Raw genomic sequence first — 20,637 nt, 5'->3', positions numbered from 1 at the left:
GTTAGCATGTCTTGGAGGTATGATCTTTGACCCTCTGAAACGTTCTCACTCATTTATTAGTCACGGTTCGTTCAGGATTGTCCGCAATTTACGGTAGCATCCACGGGACCGTAGAAGTGTTTAGAAATATATTCTATTCTCATTTACAATAAAAGGGACTCCAAAATGACCCGATTTTCATTTATGTTGGGCACAAAATCATCTGAGAACACAACCAAAATAAACTGCAAATGCATCCAGGAAGTTCGTAGAGTCACATTGTGTGCTAGGAACATGAGACCTAATACTAAACTTTTGACTACTTTATTTTATAAGAATCTTTAGGGGCGTCAGTCATTTTTACCCCTACCTTTTTGAGAAAAAAAGTATTACTTGTTAAACAAAATCTCTAAGCAATTGAAATAGTATAAAATAATATACTTTCCCCATTTTGTCGAGCATACAATACAGTATTTTAATAATTTATTTAACATAGTCATTATTGCTCATCTTTATCAAGGGTGTCAATAATTTGGGAGCCCACTATAGGTGTGTGTGTGTATGTTTGCCATGTGTCCCCCATGGTTTTCTCAGAATAGTGTGTGTGTGTGTGTGTGTGTGTGAGAGAGAGAGAGCCACACGCACAACAGGAAACGGTTAATTACCCCCCCTTCCCCCGAACTCACCACCCAGTTGCCAGGTGCATGCCTGCATGCATAGGCCTATCAATGTGTATGTGTGTGCGTGCCACCACTTCTCCTTGTGGTATCCTTCCGTAACGCTTCACTAAGTGAGCAGAGTTGTCCACTGGGGGCACACCTGCAGCCTGTCACTATGCAAAAAAAAACTTGCCTCTGTTTTGTCAGCATTTATTTCAAATCTCACCAACTTTGTTGTGACACCATTATAGCATTTCCGTAGGCTACACGTCATATGTCTCTTCTCCCTCTCACATGCATTATGACGGTACAGCACTGTATCCGAGATTACATTGATTTTAGAGATGATGAAATTATAAAAAATGTTTGAATGAGGTATTAACCTATTTTCTCTCTCTTTGTCTCTCTCTCTCTTTCTCTCTCTCTGTCTCTGTCTCTCTCGCTATGTCTGTCTCTGTCTCTCTCTCTCGCTCTGTCCCTCTGTCTCTCTCTCTCTCTCTGTCTCTGTCTCTGTCTCTCTGTCTCTGTTGTAGTTCCCAGAGTGTGGCTTCTATGGCATCTATGACAAGATCCTGCTATTTAAACATGACACAGGTACCAACAACATCCTGCAGCTGGTCAAGGCTACCCAGGACATCCAGGAGGGAGACCTGGTGGAGGTGGTACTCTCTGGTGGGTAGCAGTCGCTCGTCCACTTCTGCTCTCTTTTCATCCGCCCGTCCTCCTCTTCCTGGTCCCCTCCTCTTTTTCTCTCTGATCTTCTCATCCTCTTATACCTCCTAACCGTCTCTGTTCCTTTCCCTCGCGTCCTTATTTTAATGAACACGGAGTAGAGACGGAGGAAACGTGCATAACACCATGCACTCAACACCATATGTATTTGGACGGTGAAGCTACCATTTTTAAATTTGGCTCTATATTCCAGATTTTGGGATTTGGCCCAAGCATGATCCGAAACACAACCAAAACAAACAGCAAATCCGTCCAATAAGGTCACAAGCTTCGTGTAGTCATTGTGTGCAGGGATTATTGGACCAAAATACAAAACCTTTTTACTTTTTGAAATGTTTGACTACACTATAAGTGAGTTTGTCCAAATACTGATGACTTATGCAAATTGAAGACTAGATACAACAGCACTCTCATTTCTAACCAGAAAAACAAACTTGTATGAAAATACACTAAAGTTAAGAAAAAATGACATTCTGTACTATTGCCTCATATGTAACATTTGATCTCAGCTCCAAAATGCCGGAGCATAGAGCATATTCACAAACATATCATTGCTAAAGTGATTGACAGGTTGATACCCAGACTGACTGTTGTGTTCCTCTGTGTGTTGTCTGTCTGCAGCTGCTGCCACCTTTGAGGACTTCCAGATTCGACCTCATGCCCTGAATGTCCACTCATACCGTTCCCCGGCCTTCTGTGACCACTGTGGAGAGATGCTGTTTGGACTGGTCAGACAGGGCCTCAAATGTGACGGTATGAGAGAGAGAAAGAGAGATGGGGGGGGGGTGCTGTTCTGCTCTGCCTGCCCGATAAACATTTGGTCTAAAGAAGAGCATGGGTTTGTGGTGATTTACATTGACATTTTAGTCATTTAGCGACTTACAGTTAGTGCGTTCGTCTTATGATAGCTAGGTGGGACAACCACATATCTCAGTGATGGTAAGTACATTTTCCTCAAAAAAGTAGCCATCAGCAAAGTCATTTCCCCTCAACTTCCTACCTCCTCTCTCTCCCTGTCTCTTTCGCTGCCAGCTCTTAGCAAACTGTTGTAGAAAATGGTGTTTGTCCAAATACAATGCTATTTCTCTGTAAACAAATGAACAACGGACTTTCAGCATGCTTATAGAGAAGGGCACTCAACATGTACTGCACTGACACAAATTACTGATTGGTTTTTAATAAATTGATAATAAGAAGATTGTGGGAGCTGTACTGTTAGAGTTCAGTGCAGCCTTCGATATTATTGACCATAACCTGTTGTTCAAAATATGTATGAGTTATGGCTTTTCAACCTCTTCCATATTGTGGATTCAGAGCCATCTATCTACTAGAACTCAAAGGGTTTTCTTTAATGGAAGCTTCTCTAACGTCAAACATGTGAAGTGGGGTGTACCGCAAGGCAGCTCTCTAGGCCCTCTACTCTTTTCTATTTTTTACCAATGACCTGCCACTGGCATTAAACAAAGCATGTGTTTCCATGTATGCTGATGATTCAACCATATACGCATCAGCAACCACAGCTAATGAAGACACTGAAACCCTTAACAATGAGTTCCAGTCTGTTTTGGAATGGGTGGCCAGTAATAAACTAGTCCTGAACATTTCTAAATCTAAGAGCATTGTATTTGGTACAAATAATTCCCTACGATCTAGACCTCAGCAGAATCTGGTAATGAATGGTGTGGCTGTTGAACAAGTTGAGGAGACTAAATTACTTGGCGTTACCTTAGATTGTAAACTGTCATGGTCAAACCATATAGATTCAGTATTGTAAAGATGGGGAGAGGTATATCCACAATAAAGAGATGCTTTGATTTTTTTTGACACCACACTCCAAAAAGCAAGTTCTGCAGGCTCTAGTTTTGTCTTATCTTGATTATTGTCCAGTCATGTGGTCGAGTGCTGCAAGGAAAGACCTAGTTAAGCTGCAGCTGGCCCAGAACAGAGCGACACATACTTGCTCTTCATTGTAATCAGAGGGCTAATATAAATACTATGCATGCCAGTCTCTCTTGGCTAAGAGTTGAGGAGAGACTGACTGCATCACTTCTTCTTTTTATAAGAAACATTCGTAAGCATTCATAAACATTCATCATTTCTAAGAAACACACACACTTACCCCACCAGACATGCCACCAGGGGTCTTTTCACAGTCCTCAAATCCAGAACAAATCCAAGAAAGCGTACAGTATTATATAGAGCCCTTATTGCATGGAACTCCGTTTCCATCTCATATTGCTCAATTAAACAGCAAACCTGGTTTAAAAAAAACAGATAAAGCAACACCTCACGGCACAACGCCTCTCCACTATTTCTCCTAGATAGTTTGTGTGTATGTATTGATTTATATGATCCTAATAAAATACGAAATACCAAAATTCTCTCCTCCGCTTTCTCTCTGCAGGCTGTGGATTGAACTACCACAAGCGCTGTGCCTTCAGCATCCCCAACAACTGCAGCGGCGCGCGCAAGCGGCGCCTGTCCACCACGTCTCTGAACAGTAGCCAGTCACTGCGTCTGTCCACCAGCGAGTCCCTGAGCAGCGTGGGCTCCAGCTCAGTCAGCACCTGCATGGAGGATGCCAGCCTGATCCGCCCTCACACCGCCCAGACGCTCTCGAACTCCACCTGTACCGCGTCAGCATCCCTGGGCCTGTCCACCAGCCCCTCCATCACTAGACCCATGGCCCGCGCTAACACTCAGATGGTACTTCATCCACTCAACTTCACTTTGTCATTGTTAGGACACTGCTCTGTGCAGAGTTGAGGTCACTTCCATTTCAATTCAATCAATTCGGGAAGTAAATTGACTCGTTGCTTTTTGGGAGAATTGGAGTGGGGTCAGTGTACTTCCCCTTGAATCGACTGAGTTGAAATGGCATTGAGCTCTAACCTTGGCTCTGTGTGATTAGTTCTGGAACGCCAACACTGATTTACATACGTGGAAATGGATAGAGCGTTATCATTTGAGTTTCTCCGTCTCCTCCCGTCCCCAGCCGCGAACCCCCAGCGAGGCGCGGCGGTTCTACACGGGCCGGCCGGTGCACCTGGACAAGATCCTGATGAGCAAAGTGAAGGTGCCACACACGTTCGCCGTGCACTCCTACACGCGCCCCACCGTGTGCCAGTACTGCAAGAGGCTGCTCCGGGGCCTCTTCAGACAAGGGCTGCAATGCAAAGGTTAGTGTGGGGTCAAAGGTTAGTGTGGGGTCAAAGGTTAGTGTGGGGGCCCCAAGGGTTTATCACGAGGGGGATAACTTATTTGGAGTGCATATTGGAAGGAGATAAACTGTCTAACAATGCCGTTGATTGTTCGTGTTGTGTCGTAGACTGCAAGTTCAACTGCCACAAGCGCTGTGCGTACAAGGTTCCCAACGACTGTCTGGGGGAGACCATAGGAGGTAAAGCTGACAGAACACGTCTTTGTTGTGTCATGTTGTGTCATGTTGCTAGAAGTGTGGCCATGATTTTTTTGAGCCACACTTTAGTGGCGCAGCGGTCTAAGGCACTGCATCTCAGTGCAAGAGGCGTCACTACAGTCCCTGGTTCGAATCCAGGCTGTATCACTTCCGGCTGTGATTGGGAGTCCCACAATTGTTTTTACATTGTCTACAGCAGGGATGGGTAACTTTGATAGGGGACACAAAAAACAAAATTCGTCATGAGGGGCCGCAGTGGCTTGTGGGTCTGCGTACCCACATCCATACCTGCCAATATTATATGCAATATTAGTACATATATATATATATATATATATATATATATGAGTCCTAATATTATATAGTACTTGTCACATTTTTTTTTCTCAGACAACAGAAGTTGTAAGTACTGCCCTACTCACACACTGGTATAATGGGCTTTGTAATGGAAAGGGGTGTTATGCTATTTTGTCTGTCTATTTTCTACATCTCTTTGTAGTCATGTGTGGCTGGCTCTGTCCTCCTCTCTCCTCCAGACATGTTGAGTCCCAGTGTGGACCACGAGGTGCCCATGGACTACAGTAGTGAGTATGCCGACTCGGACAAGTCTTCTCTGATGGACGATTCAGACGAGACCTGCAGCATCCCTGGGTCTTTCTCCCCTGAGAGCAGCCAGGATGGGGTCAGCGGGGACCAGAGGTAGACACATACGCGTTCGCACACGCACAATAACACACGCATCACACCCACCTACCACCTAACCCTGTCCCTCTGGTCCTCAGCGCTAACATCCCATTGATGAGGGTGGTTCAGTCCATGAGGCAGACCACCCGTCGCTCCAGCACGTCCATCAAAGAGGGCTGGATGGTGCACTACAGCAACAAGGACACACTGGTAATACTACTGACTGGCAATGTGAAACGTTTTCTCTACCACACCAGATTCCATCTTTTTTTCGACTTCTTTTCAAAAAACGTATTCTACTCTTATTTCAAAGATACCTAATTAACATTTTCTAAGGCATTTATAAATTGTGTGTTGGCCGTTTTGTTAATCATTGCTCCCCCGTGTGTAAATGTCAGCTAGTTATTCACACACTTCTATTTCCTTATGCGTCACTCTTTTTGGCGTGCTTATTCTCTTACCAGGTACTGCTGCAATGTCTACCAAATGGCTAGCCGATTTAAACTCAACTCTGCGACTTACGCTGGAATTGAGCGGCGACTAGTGTCATTTTATGTGACGTGGGAGCTCCAGTCCGCTCACACTAGTCGCCGCTCAACTCCACCGTAAATCGTTGAGTTGAGTCGGCTAACCAATGGCATGCCCATCATTTTGTGAGAAATTACACTGGTCACTCCAATTTTTTTTAATTTTTTTTTTAACATATTTATAAAGTATAAATAGCACTCGCTTTAGATTAGGGACTGTAAAAAGACTGAATTAATAATTAGTACGTAGGTCGTAGATGCCGGGGTACAAGTACACACAGTATATGAAGGCCTTAGAAATGGTTGATCAGGTGTCCTTTTTAAAGTAGTTACCTCTCTTACGTTCTGCTTCTTTTCTAAAACTTTCCCGAGACGTTTCCTTCTCCGTGTTTGCTCTCCGTGACGTTGACCCACTCTGCTTATCGTTCCCTCTGCCTCTCCTGTCCTCCATCTCTTCTTCGCAGTGTTTTCTGTGGGAGTTTATCTACAACTTTTACCTCCGTCGCCGTTAATGCTCTTCCTTTTCATCTGTGTGAAAGTGTGTTTGTGTATCTCCCGGCTGAGTGTGATAGATGGTGTATACCTGCTCCCTGCCGAACTAAAGCACTCGAGACGTGTGTTGAATTCATATCCGCAGCCTCTCTTTTTTTCCTCTCTCTCTCCTTCCTCTTAGAAAGTGTTGCTGTTTACCTGAACTCAGACCCGAGACACTTTCCGCCTTCTCAAAGCTAACCTGTCCTGGCTTTTCTGACACTGCTGCGGTCTCTTTTCTCCTTCTCTCTTTCTACCGCTCCCTTTTGCTTTTTCCTCTCCTCCACCTCTCAACTTGCCATCCCCTCTCCTTGACCACTCTTCCTGGACCACAGCTTCACCTTTGACCTCTCAGTGAACCTTGGTTGACCCCTTGAACCCTTTACCTCCTGTCCCCTCCGGCACCCCCGCAGAGAAAGCGGCACTACTGGCGTCTGGACTGCAAGTGCATCATCTTGTTCCAGAACAACACCACCAACAAGTACTATAAGGTATTGTATTCTCCAGCTCCACTCAACTAGATTAGCACACAAATAAACTTCACAGGTACTGTATGAGTCGGGTCTCAATCAATCAATTAACTTTATTTTATAGATCCCTTTTTACACCGGAAGCGGTCACAAAGTGCTTATATACAGTAGATACCCAGGTTAAAACCCCAAAGAGCAAGCACTACAGATGTAGATGCAGGTTTATGACATTATTATTATTTAGTAAATATTTCCTTAACTGCATTGTTGGTGAAGGGCTTGTAAGTAAGCATTTCACGGTAACACCTGTTGTATTCGGTGCGTGTGACAAATACAATTTGATACATTCCCTAGTGAAAGTCTACACACCCCTTGAAGAGTTTTCACATTTTGATGCCTTAAAATTTAATCTAAAAAGGGATTCAATTGGATTTTTTCCTATTTATCTACACAACCTACTCCACATTTTCAAAGGGAACAATTCTAGAATTACATTTAAAAAAAATAAATAAAAAATGTCTTGATTGCGTTTGTGTTCACTTGATTGCGTACATCCCCATGTCCTGTAGGAGATCCCTCTGTCTGAGATTCTGGAGGTGCGCCCCTCAGGGGACTTCACCCTTGTTCCTCCGGGCACCAGCCCCCACTGCTTCGAGCTTGTCATGGGAGCCATGCGCTACTTTGTAGGGGAGGACCCCAACGTCCACGTCCCCGCCCTGCCCCCCACCACAGCCCAGGCCTTCCCCCCCACACCCCCCTACCCCAGCAACGTGGTTCCCAATAGCGGCGTGGGGCGGGAGGTGGCCAAGGTGTGGGAGGGCGCCATTCGCCAGGCCCTCATGCCAGTCATCTTCCAGGATGCACCACCGATAGAGGGATACACTCCTCACAGTAAGATATAATATAACATCACAATAATAATATGGCCGTGTCTTAGTTCTAAGGTTCCAGCCAAGTTAGCCATCTAAAGAACAGAATCATGGGGTCTGGATCTGATATCAGTTTAGCTCTTAGTCTGGATTTACTGCCCTGCTGTTTGTGCTCTGGGGAAAGGGGGCTGGTGTTGTGGGAGAGTGAAAGGCTTATGAGTGGTATGCAGTCCAAAGGTCGAGGAACAGAAGCTTGTTTTCAGAGCTCCTACCACACACACACACACACACACACTCTATCTCGGTAGTGATCCCACGTAAGGTCAGATGGGAGTCCTGTATATGTTAGTGTGGATGGTTAGCGTTTTTTAAAAACTTTGATCCGCAGGACAGGCTTCAGTCAGCATCTCAGTGTCCAACAGTGTGATCCAGGAGAACGTGGTGAGTAGTCTCTTGACACACGGTCGTTATACATTATCGTACATTGTACACATTCACAATCATTACCAAGGACTTTGTGGTGGTGATGATGATGATGGTGAAATGTACGATAATGGTGATGATTATGCTGCTGTTGGCTTCGTCAATTTCTCCTTCAGGACATTGGCATGGTGTACCAGATATTTGCAGATGAAATCCTTGGTTCTGGCCAGTTTGGAGTGGTGTATGGGGGTAAGTGTCTCCAGTCTTCTACACTCGCCGTTTTGAGTCGTTGAATCTCAGTTAATCAGACTCCTGTAATTTCCTCTCTTCCTCTCTTCTCCCCCCCCCCCTGCCATCAGGGAAGCACAGGAAGTCGGGGCGTGATGTGGCGGTGAAGGTGATTGACAAGCTGCGCTTCCCCACCAAGCAGGAGAGCCAGCTGAGGAACGAGGTGGCCATACTGCAGGTGACCACCAGGGGGAGACACAGATACACATTTTCAACAGGTCTCCCACTACTAGTCTAGTTCATCAGCTACACTACATGGCCAAGAGTATGTGGACACATGGTCGTCGAACTTCTCATTCCAAAATCATGGGCATTAATATGGAGTTGGTCCCCCCCTTTTGCTGCTACAACATCCTCCACTCTTCTGGGAAGGCTTTCCACTAGATGTTGGAACATTGCTGCAGGGACTTGCTTCCATTCAGCCACAAGAGCATTAGTAAGGTCGGGCACTGATGTTGGGAGATTTGGCCTGGCTCGCAGTCTGCATTTCAATTCATCCCAAAGGTGTCCGATGGGGTTCAGGTCAGGGCTCTGTTCAGGCCAGTCAAGTTCTTCCACACCGATCTCGTCAAACCATTTCTGTATGGACTTCACTTGTACTAGGGGCATTGTCATGCTGAAACAGGAAAGGGCCTTCCCCAAACTGTTGGCACAAAGTTGGAAGCACAGAATCGTGTAGAATGTCATTGTATGCTGTAGCATTAAGATTTCTCCTCACTGGAACTAAGAGGCCTAGCACGAACCATGACAAACAACCCCAGAACATTATTCCTCCTCCACCAAACTATACAGTTGGAACTATGCATTGGGACAGGTAGCGTTCTCCTGGCATCCACCAAACCCAGATTCGTCCGCCGGACGGCCAGATGGTGAAGCTTAATTCATCACTCCAGAGTCCGTGTTTCCACTGCTCCAATGTCCAATGGCGGCGAGCTTTACACCACTCCAGGCGACGCTTGGGATTGCACATGGGGATCTTGGACTTGTGTGCGGCTGCTCGGCCATGGAAACCCATTTCATGAAGCTCCCGACGAACAGTTCTTATGCTGACGTTGCTTCCAGAGGCAGTTTGGAACTTGATAGTGAGGGTTGCAACCGAGTACAGACGATTTGTACGTGCTACGCACTTCAACACTCTGTGGTCCCGTTCTGTGAGCTTGTGTGGCCTACCACTTCGCGGCTGGGCCGTTGTTGCTCCTAGACGTTCTCACTTCACAATAACAGCACTTACAGTTGGCCGGGGAAATTTGACGAACTGACTTGTTGGAAAGGTGGCATCCTGTGACGGGGCCACGTTGAAAGTCACTGAGCCTTTCGATACGAGCCATTCTACTGCCAATGTTTGTCTATGGAGATTGCATGGCTGTGTGCTCGATTTTATACACCTGTCAGCAACGGGTGTGGCTGAAATAGCCGAGTCCACAAATTTCAAGGTGTGTTCACATACTTTTATATATATAGTGTATGTGTGGCAGGTGGCTTACTGCTGCCACACAAAGAATGTGTCCCAAATGGAACCGTATTCCCTACATATTGCACTACCCTGGTCAAAAGTAGTGCAATATGTAGGTAATAAGGTGTCATTTGGGACGCAGGCTGTTAGGCTCCCACCTACAGATGTAGGATCTTAATTTGAGCCAGTTTGCTACAGCAGGAAAATAATCCTGCAGCAACAGAAAATGTGAATTATTATGTGGATTATAATGTGGAGTTTAATTCCGGGTTTGAGGCATTTTTCTTTAGGACAAATCAAGTCTGAAAGTTTTAAAGTGGAAATTACAAACTTGAGAAGCCTTTTTAAACCTTGAATACACATTTTCCTGCTGTGCAGAAAATTCTCAGCAACAAAAAAATTATCCAATTAAGATCCTACCTCTGTACAGGCCACAAGGGTCCATATTTTTTTTAATCATAGGGTTGTCATGCCAACTGCGTTCAATTACATTGGCAGGTTTTGCAGCAGAATTATCATCTCTATGGGGTGTAGTTAGATAAAGGTCAAGTGACAAATAAACACTGCCATTGCACTATACTCTAACTGATACTCAGTGTAATTCTCTCTCAATCTTCCATCCCCTCCACTCTACCGCTCTCTGTTTCTTTTCCTCCCTGGGTGCCATTTCCCAACTCTTCTTCTGCCCTCTTTCTCTCTTCTTTTCTCTCTCTCTCTCACTGTCTCGTGCCCCTTCTCCCATCCCCCCGTGCTTTCCCTCTCTCCCTCACCCCTCCCCTCTCTCCATCTCCCAGAGTCTACGTCACCTGGGCATAGTGAATCTGGAGTGTATGTTTGAGACTCCAGAGAAGGTGTTTGTGGTGATGGAGAAGCTCCATGGAGACATGTTGGAGATGATCCTGTCCAGTGAGAAAGGAAGGCTCCCAGAGAGGCTCACCAAGTTCCTCATCACACAGGTGAGTGTTTGTGTGTGTGTCTACTCCCATACGGGGGGGGGGGGGGAATTTAAAATATATATTTTTTATAAATGTTTTAGGATACATGTGAAATATGTACAATTGGACAAATAATGTATTTGTCCAATTGTAATGTTCCACGAAATGAGTGCCTTTTGCATCCCTTTGATAAGTTAAGTAGCAATTATGCACCAATATTGCATGTTTTATCTTCTTTTTTTTTTTTTTCTTTTTTTTTTTAATTTTTATCCCCTTTTCTCCCCAATTTTTCGTGGTATCCAATCGCTAGTAATTACTATCTTGTCTCATCGCTACAACTCCCGTACGGGCTCGGGAGAGACGAAGGTCGAAAGTCATGCGTCCTCCGAAGCACAACCCAACCAGCCGCACTGCTTCTTAACACAGCGCGCCTCCAACCCGGAAGCCAGCCGCACCAATGTGTCGGAGGAAACACCGTGCACCCGCCCCCCTCAGTTAGCGCGCACTGCGCCCGGCCCGCCACAGGAGTCGCTGGAGCGCGATGAGACAAGGATATCCCTACCGGCCAAACCCTCCCTAACCCGGACGACGCTAAGCCAATTGTGCGTCGCCCCACGGACCTCCCGGTCGCGGCCGGCTGCGACAGAGCCTGGGCGCGAACCCAGACTCTGGTGGCGCAGCATAGCACTGCGATGCAGTGCCCTAGACCACTGCGCCACCCGGGAGGCCCGTTTTATCTTCTGTTATATGAAATGAAGTGCCCTTTAACATAGAGCACATGGAGAATTCAATGAATCTACATTTCAATATGAATAAAGCCAAAAGTCTGCATTTTGACATGTCCCTCTGTGCACCCTCTGTGACTTCTAGGAAGATTTAACGTTAGCTAACTTAACGTTAGCTACCTAGCTAACAAGCTAGAAATGAACCAATGATCTTCAGGTCGGAGCTCTAGAAAGAGGCAAGAGCTCCCGACTTTCCGCGTTGGATGACCGTTCATAATGTATTTTCCCAGTCCAAACTCGTTTTTGTCTGAGATTTCCCAGTTCCGAGTTTCCAGTTGTTTTGAACACGGCAGAAGTCATGCTGGATTGACAGCATGGCCAATGTATTCAGCCTTTTCTGTTGCGTGTGAATGTTTATCCTTTTAAGCTTGGAAGCTTTTAAGCTTTCAGACAGATGTTTTAAATCCTTAAACCCAGACGTGGACCACACACCCTCTCCACCGAATAGCAGGCAGGGGAAGCAAAATAGTGATTGCTTTGCAACACTTGCAGTAGCCATTAATTCCTTCCAAACCACTTATTGTGTCTGTGTCCAGTGTCTGTGTTCTTTTGCTCATCTTAATCTTTTATTTTTATTGGCCAGTCTGAGATATGGCTTTTTTTTGCAACTCTGCCTAGAAGGCAGCATCCCGGGGTGACCTCTTCACTGCTGACGTTGAGACTGGTGTTTTGTGGGTACTATTAAATGAAGCTGCCAGTTGAGGACTTGTCTGTTTCTCAAACTAGACACACTAATGTACTTGTCCTCTTGCTCAGTTGTGCACCCGGGGCCTCCCACTCCTCTTTCTATTCTGGTTAGAGCCAGTTTGGCTGTTCTATGAAGGGAGTAGTACACAGCGTTGCACCAGATCTTCAGTTTCTTGGCAATTTCTCACACGGAATAGCCTTCATTTCTCAGAACAAAAATAGACTGACGAGTTTCAGAAGAAAGTACTTTGTTTCTGGCCATTTTCAGCCTGTAATCGAACACACAAATGCTGATGCTCCAGATACTCAACTAGTCTAAAGAAGGCCAGTTGTATTGCTTCTTTAATCGGTACAACAGTTTTCAGCTGTGCTAACATAATTGCAAAAGGGTTTTCTAATGATCAATTAGCCTTTTAAAATGATAAACTTGGATTATTCCATTTGTAAAAAATCTGCCGTTTCCAGCTACAATAGTAATTTACAACATTAACAATGTATTTCTGATCAATTTGATGTTATTTTAATGGACAAAAAAAAATGTGTCTTTAAAAAATTATGACATTTCTAAGTGACCCCAAACTTTTGAACGGTAGTGTCTATATATATATACACAGTGGGAAGAAAAGTATGTGAACCCTTTGGAAATACCTGGATTTCTGCATAAATTGGTCATAAAATTTGATCTGATCTTCATTGAAGTCACACCAATAGACAAACACAATCTGCTTAAACTAATAACACACAAACAATTATAATTGTTCATGTCTTTATTGAACACACCGTGTAGACATTCACAATGAAGGGTGGGAAAAGTATGTGAACCCTTGGATTTAATAACTGGTTGACACTCCTTTGGCAGCAATAACCTCAACCAAACGTTTTCTGTAGTTGCGGATCAGACCTGCACAACGGTCAGGAGGAATTTCAAATCAAATTTTATTGGTCACATACAGGTGATTAGCAGATGTTATTGCGGGTATAGCGAAATGCTTGTGCTTCTAGCTCCGACAGTGCTGTGTATCTAATAAGTAATATCTAACAAATTACACAACATATACCCAATACACACAAATCTAAGTAGGAATGAATTAAGACTATATACATATGGACGAGCGGAACGGACTAAGATACAGTAGAATGGTATAGAAAAACAGTATATACATATAAGATGAGTAATGCAAGATATGTAAGCATTATTAAGTGAATGAGATAACGTAGAATAGTATAGAATATAGTATATACATGAGATGAGTAATGCCAGATATGTAAACATTATTAAAGTGAATTTTGGACCAATCCTCTTTACAAAACTGTTTCAGTTCAGCAATATTCTTGGGATGTCTGGGGTGAACTGCTCTCTTGAGGTCATGCCACAGCATCTCAATCGGGTTGAGGTCAGGACTCTGACTGGGCCACTCCAGAAGGTGTATTTTCTTCTGTTGAAGCCATTCTGTTGTTGATTTACTTCTGTGTTTTGGGTCGTTGTCCTGTTGCATCACCCAACTTCTGTTGAGCTTCAATTGGCGGACAGATAGCCTAACATTCTCCTCCAAAATGTCTTGATAAACTTGGGAATTCATTTCCGTCAATGATAGCAAGCTGCCCAGGCCCTGGGGCAGCAAAGCAGCCCCAAACCATGATGCTCCCTCCACCATACTTTACAGTTGTGATAAGGTTTTGATGTTGGTGTGCTGTGACTTTTTTCATGCTTTTTGGTCCATAATAATCTCATGTAAGCTATACACTGACTATACAAAACATTAAGAACACTTGCTCTTTCCATGACATAGACTTTGACTAGGTGAATCCAGGTGATCCCTTATTGATGTTGTTTGTTAAATCCACTTCAAATCAGTGTAGATGAAGGGGAGGAGACCGGTTAAAGAAGGATTTTTAAGCCTTGAGACAATTGAGACATGGATTGTGTGTGTGCCGTTCAGAGGGTGAATATTGTTTAGAAAAGAGATGCGTGTCAGCTAAGCTAACAGCGTCCCCAAAAAATTGATGGCAGCCATGTTTGTTTATGTTTGACAAGCGAAAACTCCCTAATCCCAGAATGCCATTCATTTTAAGACGCAAATAAGTAAAGTCAAAGATGGCTGCGTCCATTGCCCGAATAAGATCTACTTGATTTGGCCACTTTGGCAACTCACTTTGGCAGCTCGAGTTTAGGAAGGTGTTCCTAATGTTTGCTATTCTCAATGTACGGGGTCTCTGCAGATAACGCTGTTGGCTAGAGATAGCGCTGTTGGCTAGAGATAGCGCTGTTGGCTAGAGACGGCGCTGTTGGCTAGAGAGCACGTGTCAATACCAGAGTGGGCACACTCGCTATATAACGCAACATTTTTGTGAGAGAACCATTTTACTTGTTTGTTTTTTTAACTTACATTTTTTATTTGATACATGGGAATTTAAACCCAGAATGTATTTGTATGTGCACTATGTCATCACAGACAGCCTTTAACAAGTCAATTTAATGGAAACAAATCTCTGGTAGGAAAATGCAGATTTGAGAATATTTCGCATGAAAATCTGTCGCCAGTTGGATGGAAACTAACTACTGATCACAATGTAAAGAGTCATTTAAAAAGCCAAATGAGTAACCGCTCTAGCTACCCTGTAGACTAGATGTCAGAGCATTTCTGGAATATTGTCAGGCATTATATGCATTTTAGTAAAGATGCAAATTTGAAATATATATATATAAAAATCTATATATGGTATCTGTATGGGTTTGATACTGTTTTACATAGTGTTTTTTTTAATGCTACATTTTAATAAACTTGTCTAGGTGAGTTTGTGTGCGTTTCCTACAGTTGAATAGTTCCTCACACCACAGATCTGTTTGATAACCGCTGTGTCTGCTTCTCATATTTTCTCACATCATGAAAATAAACCTGCGGTCAAACCAGTGAAGTGTCAAATGAGCTTCAGAGTTTGTTGGTTCCCGATCCACAGTCTGTAGTTGCTCTCCACAGATCACTCGCTGCGTAACACATACGTCATTCCTAAGTGTATGTTTTTCTAGGGGTATGTTCTCACTCTCTGTGCGTTTTGATTTCCTGTTACAGCCCAGAGAGTCTAAACCGTATCCTGTGTGTGTGTGTGTGTGTGTGTAGATTCTGGCAGCCCTGAGGCACCTGCACTTTAAGAACATCGTCCACTGTGACCTGAAACCTGAGAATGTCCTGCTGGCCTCTGCCGAGCCCTTCCCCCAGGTACAGAACCCTGTCATCACACTATCACATACACCACGACTCTACACATCCAAGCTAATGTAGACAGCCCTTAACTCAATGTAACACACCTTCATGCAGATTATACAAATTCACCCCGACTTTATTCCAATCCAAAGCAGCGATTCACACATGTCTCTCTTTCTGTCTCTCTTTCTCTCTCTGTCTGTCTCCTTCTTCTCTTTCTGTCTGTGTTAATTCAATTTGCTTTATTGGCATGACGTAACAACATACACATTGCCAAAGCTTACTTTGGATAATGAAAATAATAAGAATCAAAATTGACAACAGTAACAACAATAACCAAGGGTCAAAATAACCATACATTGAACAATAACAATAAGCATACAGTAGAGGACATGTGCAGGTTGATTGGTCTGACAGACACCGTCCTTCATCTTATGGCTGGCAGCAATGCAGTGCGCTGCCAACCCACAGCTCTCTGCGTCCTCCCCCGACAGGACGGGTAGCTTACTCTCATCAGAGAGGTCTTTAAAACCTTGCTTGAATAAGGGTTTCAAATTTGGGGAAGTGACACTCTCTAATTAATTTATATTTTTGACATTTTGTCAGGAAATGCAGCTCTGTCTCAGGTTCCGCTGTTGTGCAGTGGTTGCACAGCCTTTCCTCTACAGGGAGCCAGGTTTTCCTGTGTCTACCCTTCTCGATGGCAAGGCTGTGCTCACTGAGCCTGTACTTTGTCAAGGTTTTTCTAAGGTTTTGATCACTCACTCTCTCACTTTCTCCCTCTCTCACTTTCTCTCTCTCACTCACGTTCTCTCTCACTTTCTTTCTCTCTCTCACTCACTTTCTCTCTGTCTCCGTCTGTGCACGTGTGTCCAGGTGAAGCTGTGTGACTTTGGCTTTGCCCGTATCATTGGTGAGAAGTCGTTCAGGCGTTCGGTGGTGGGCACCCCGGCCTACCTGGCCCCAGAGGTGCTCCTCAACCAGGGCTATAACCGCTCCCTGGACATGTGGTCTGTAGGAGTCATCATGTACGTCAGCCTCAGTGGCACCTTCCCCTTCAACGAGGACGAGGACATCAACGACCAGATCCACAACGCTGCCTTCATGTACCCACCCAACCCCTGGAAACAGATCTCACCTGATGGTAAGACACACACACTTGCACTCATGCATGGCAAATGCAACTGTCTAACGCAAACATGGGTAAGTCTATCTAAATATGCAGGTCGTTATGGCGTTCGAAAACTGCTCTCAACTGTGTGCCTGTGTTCCTCTTCAGCCACTGATCTGATCAATAACCTGCTCCAGGTGAAGATGAGGAAACGCTACAGCGTGGACAAGTCTCTCAGTCACTCCTATCTACAGGTACACTTGTCAACAGAAGCATGGTGGCGATACAAAGGTCCATTACCTACAGTGGAGACACAAGGCCCCCTAACTTACTTATTTCTCATGTTTCTCTCCATTCTCTAACCTCTTATCTCATCCTCTTTCCTCCTTCCATGCTCTTCTCTTCTTCCCCTCCTCCCTATCCTCCCATCAACCATCCCTCCCTCCCTCCATCCCTAACCTCCCTCCCTCCCCTCTCCAGGACTACCAGACGTGGTTGGATCTGAGGGAGCTGGAGACCAAGCTGGGTGAGCGTTACATCACCCATGAGAGTGACGACTGCCGCTGGCAGATGTTTGCCCGCGAACACACGCTCCCCTACCCGGCCCACCTGGTGCCCCCTCTGCCTGCGCTCGGCTCCGACGATGAGGACGCAGACATGCAAGGGCTCACCGAGAGGGTCAGCATACTCTGAGAACCTGGAGAGCCAGGACCCACGAGGGCCCAAGGGACTCGGACTGACCCAGGGAAGAGAAGGGGAGTGTGGGGAGCGAGTAGAGAGAGAGAGGGGCTGGCTGGATGGATGGAGGTCTGGAGAGTGGGGAGGGTGAGGCTGGGAGGTTTAGCTGTTAGAAAAGCGGCTTCTATTGAGATGATCCCGCTCCTAACCGTCTACTAATGGTGTCCCACTCCGGCCCTAGCCTGTCCAATCTCCAGACCCCATCCTTGACCCCTCTCTCATCGGTCTAGCTTAGCTCTTCCACCCTTGAACTCTTTGCGTGTAAGAGATTGCTCTTCTGTATCCGACAAGGACATGCTGTACTGTACCCAGTGGTCAGGGGATGTGTAGAATATTGTTGCTGCAGTGTGCTCATTCAGTCTAAACTGCAGTATGGCAGAGGTCAGTTTGGGTGAAACACTCAAATTGCAATCTAAGCTCCTGGCAGAGGCACAACTTGCATCTTTCTATCTCAGAAGCCTGGGGAAGCACAGGGATCCCCTGCTTATTGTGATGAGAGAGAGAGAGAGAGAGAGAGAGAGAGAGAGACGGGGATAGAGACAGACAAAAAACTTTAAGGACTCGGATCAATCCACTTATGCATGACTTACATCCACCCATAAACAAATCCTCATGAACTGTTTTATTTTCATTGAATGCGATGACTGGAAGTGCCCTGCCTGTACTGTCAGACCTGTTTGCTGCAGACCTCAAAGAGTTTAATGGAGACAAAGGAGTCATTTAGTGCCTGTAAGTGGTAGATAAAGGGCTTCTTAACTGTAGGCAGCAGACCAGCGCTAGTGGGCTGTCGTGGTCTCCGAGGAAATCTGCCGTTCAAACGACGACAAAGAAAACAAAGCCAGAAGTGGATGTAGCAATCAAGGATTGCACCTTTTAAACTGTCCACTGATACTGTCCTAGTTGGTCCAGCGTTCATTATTGATGATGACTTATTAGTGGAGACTGAAGACTCGCTTATCATCATCATCGGAAGTGCTAATTCACGAGTCCTGGCGATTCGAGGGTGTCCTAGACCTGTAGACATGCACTGTTACAATGAAGGCAATGCTGACGTTTTCTGAATAGTTTGTCATGGACACCATTAAACACCAATGGACAGTGTGGAAAATGCTATTGCTCTTCGAGTTACAGTAGAAAGACGACAAAGTGCTCTGGAGTCAACGTTAAAGTGTGGGAGGAGGGCTCCGATAGTGATCGTTGACTATGAACCTAGCATGTCAACGAGTTGAATGTCCATGTGAAGTCGATTTGTCGCGAAGAAAAGCATTGTCACGAAGGACTGTTATGTACACGTATAACCATGTCTTTATGTAGTGTACTCGATGTAATGCCTGGAGAATGTAAACCTATGGAAGATCCCAGCATTTATATGTAACACCAGTACAAACCTTGGCATACAATTGTTCATCTGTGTCATTTAATTCAGCGCGTTGCCTCTTGAACGTTGAGACGGAAGATTAGGGAGAAGTATAGGAGGAAATAATGATGGTGATTATGCATACCGCTCTTCAGACATTACCTGCTCAGAATTTCCATCACACTGGAACATATACACTATGTGGATTGAATGACAAATTGAGAGCGATAAATATATATAGCGAGCGTCAATAAATAATCAACATGTATGGATTATGTTTTCCCTCGCAAGATGTCTGCTCCCTTTATGATTGACAGGCCAATGTCTGCCTATTTAATACATCATCATGGGTGGCCTGCCTCCAAGGCCTTTTCACAGCCTGTCAATCAGCTCTCCTAGATAACGAGTGTAAATGACATGCTACACATGGACAGATGGGAGAGAACTGGGGCTTCAGATGGACATGAGGGGGGGGGGGGCAAACTCATTCCATGGAAGGCCGAGTGTCTGCGGATTTTTGTTATTTTCTTTCAATTTGTGTCCAATTAAGACCTAAACAACCAGATAAGGGGAGTTCCTAGCTAATCGGGGACCTTAAGTTGTTCCATAATGGACAACGGCGGAGAGAGAACCGCAGCCACTCGTCCCGCCATGAAATGAGTTTGACACCTGTGCCACGTGTCAGGACACAAAGCCAGCGTTTTGCATTATTCTACACGAGCATATTATGAGAGCCTTGTGGCCAGCTCTGAAAGAAAGGACCACTTATTAATTATACTTTTTCATATGTAATTTAGCAGGCACTTTTATCCAAAGTGACTTAGTCATGCACACATTCTCATATAGGTGGCCCCAGGGGGGAATTGAACCCACAGCTCTTGAAATTGCAATGCTCTACCAACTGAGCCACATGATCATACTGAATGGTGAGAGCTCTTCACTAGACTGCTGGGTCTGCCAGAGGGACAATTGTTACTCTTACTGCCTTGGAAAGGTCAAGAGGGGAGCATGGTTGGAGGATAAGTGGCCGTCTCACCCAGCAGGTAAAAAGGACATCATATTCTGAACCTATTGGTGGCAGCAACAAACCCATCAAACCTGGGTTCAAATACATGTGTATTTGTTATTGAAATACTTATTTTCTGTGTCTTTTGAGTATTTTCACATAATGTGGCCCGAATCAACTACTTGTTTTGGAAGTATTTGAAATATATATTTTTTAATGTTCTATAAATAGCCTACTATTTCAAAGTAGTTATTTCAAATGCTATCTTTAAAAACCAGGGTTAAATGCATGGGATATATTTGAGTGAGTGTATTTAAGTATTTTCAAATACTTTTCAAGGGTTTTTCCAGATATATTCAACTAGCTGTCTTTTCAATAAAAAAAAAAATATTTAAATATATCCACATGTTTTTGAAAGTAATTGAACTACACTAAATAGTATTTTAACCCAGGTCTGAAACCCATACTTAAATTGTTTTAAATGATGTGATGTGATCCACAAAGCATGGTCCCTTTGCAGTCAAGTTATTGAAGGGGGTATTTAAATGATAGGACAATGCCTAGAATTTTAGGTGCCAAGGCAACAGAAAATAGGCCAACAGTACTGTTTTCGCCTCGCTACAATGCCAAACAAGGTCATCAGTTGGAAGTCATCACACGCACATCCTGGTGCTCATCCTGTCGAACTGATCTGTGCATGTTGGTAGGACTACTGCAGCTACGGCTGCATACATGTTCTAGTTGGGCGCAACTCTCTCGTGTTGTTCTATAAAACGACTGTT

The 20,637-nt window shown here is 44.6% G+C and overlaps 1 protein-coding gene across 2 annotated transcripts in view; it reads left to right on the top strand.

Moving 5' to 3' along the window:
- prkd2 (protein kinase D2) overlaps positions 1 to 20,255 on the top strand; it is a 73,397-nt gene extending 53,142 nt beyond the window's left edge. Inside the window, exons 2-18 of one of the 2 annotated variants that reach the window (XM_071359302.1) lie at positions 1,172 to 1,310; positions 1,992 to 2,123; positions 3,775 to 4,076; positions 4,366 to 4,549; positions 4,699 to 4,770; positions 5,325 to 5,487; positions 5,571 to 5,682; positions 6,944 to 7,021; positions 7,570 to 7,891; positions 8,258 to 8,310; positions 8,469 to 8,541; positions 8,652 to 8,758; positions 10,828 to 10,989; positions 15,560 to 15,658; positions 16,520 to 16,787; positions 16,923 to 17,008; positions 17,235 to 20,255. In XM_071359302.1, coding sequence (XP_071215403.1) covers positions 1,172 to 1,310; positions 1,992 to 2,123; positions 3,775 to 4,076; positions 4,366 to 4,549; positions 4,699 to 4,770; positions 5,325 to 5,487; positions 5,571 to 5,682; positions 6,944 to 7,021; positions 7,570 to 7,891; positions 8,258 to 8,310; positions 8,469 to 8,541; positions 8,652 to 8,758; positions 10,828 to 10,989; positions 15,560 to 15,658; positions 16,520 to 16,787; positions 16,923 to 17,008; positions 17,235 to 17,447 — 2,565 coding nt within the window. In that variant the 3' untranslated portion in view covers positions 17,448 to 20,255. Of the gene's footprint in view, positions 1 to 1,171; positions 1,311 to 1,991; positions 2,124 to 3,774; positions 4,077 to 4,365; positions 4,550 to 4,698; positions 4,771 to 5,324; positions 5,488 to 5,570; positions 5,683 to 6,943; positions 7,022 to 7,569; positions 7,892 to 8,257; positions 8,311 to 8,468; positions 8,542 to 8,651; positions 8,759 to 10,827; positions 10,990 to 15,559; positions 15,659 to 16,519; positions 17,009 to 17,234 lie in introns of both variants that reach the window. The other variant, XM_071359301.1, reaches the window with a different exon arrangement.
- Positions 20,256 to 20,637: the final 382 nt, after the last annotated feature.

Source organism: Salvelinus alpinus, chromosome 22 (assembly GCF_045679555.1).
Source record: "Salvelinus alpinus chromosome 22, SLU_Salpinus.1, whole genome shotgun sequence".
Classification (NCBI taxonomy): domain Eukaryota; kingdom Metazoa; phylum Chordata; class Actinopteri; order Salmoniformes; family Salmonidae; genus Salvelinus; species Salvelinus alpinus.
This window is presented reverse-complemented; position numbering and strand designations above follow the sequence as displayed.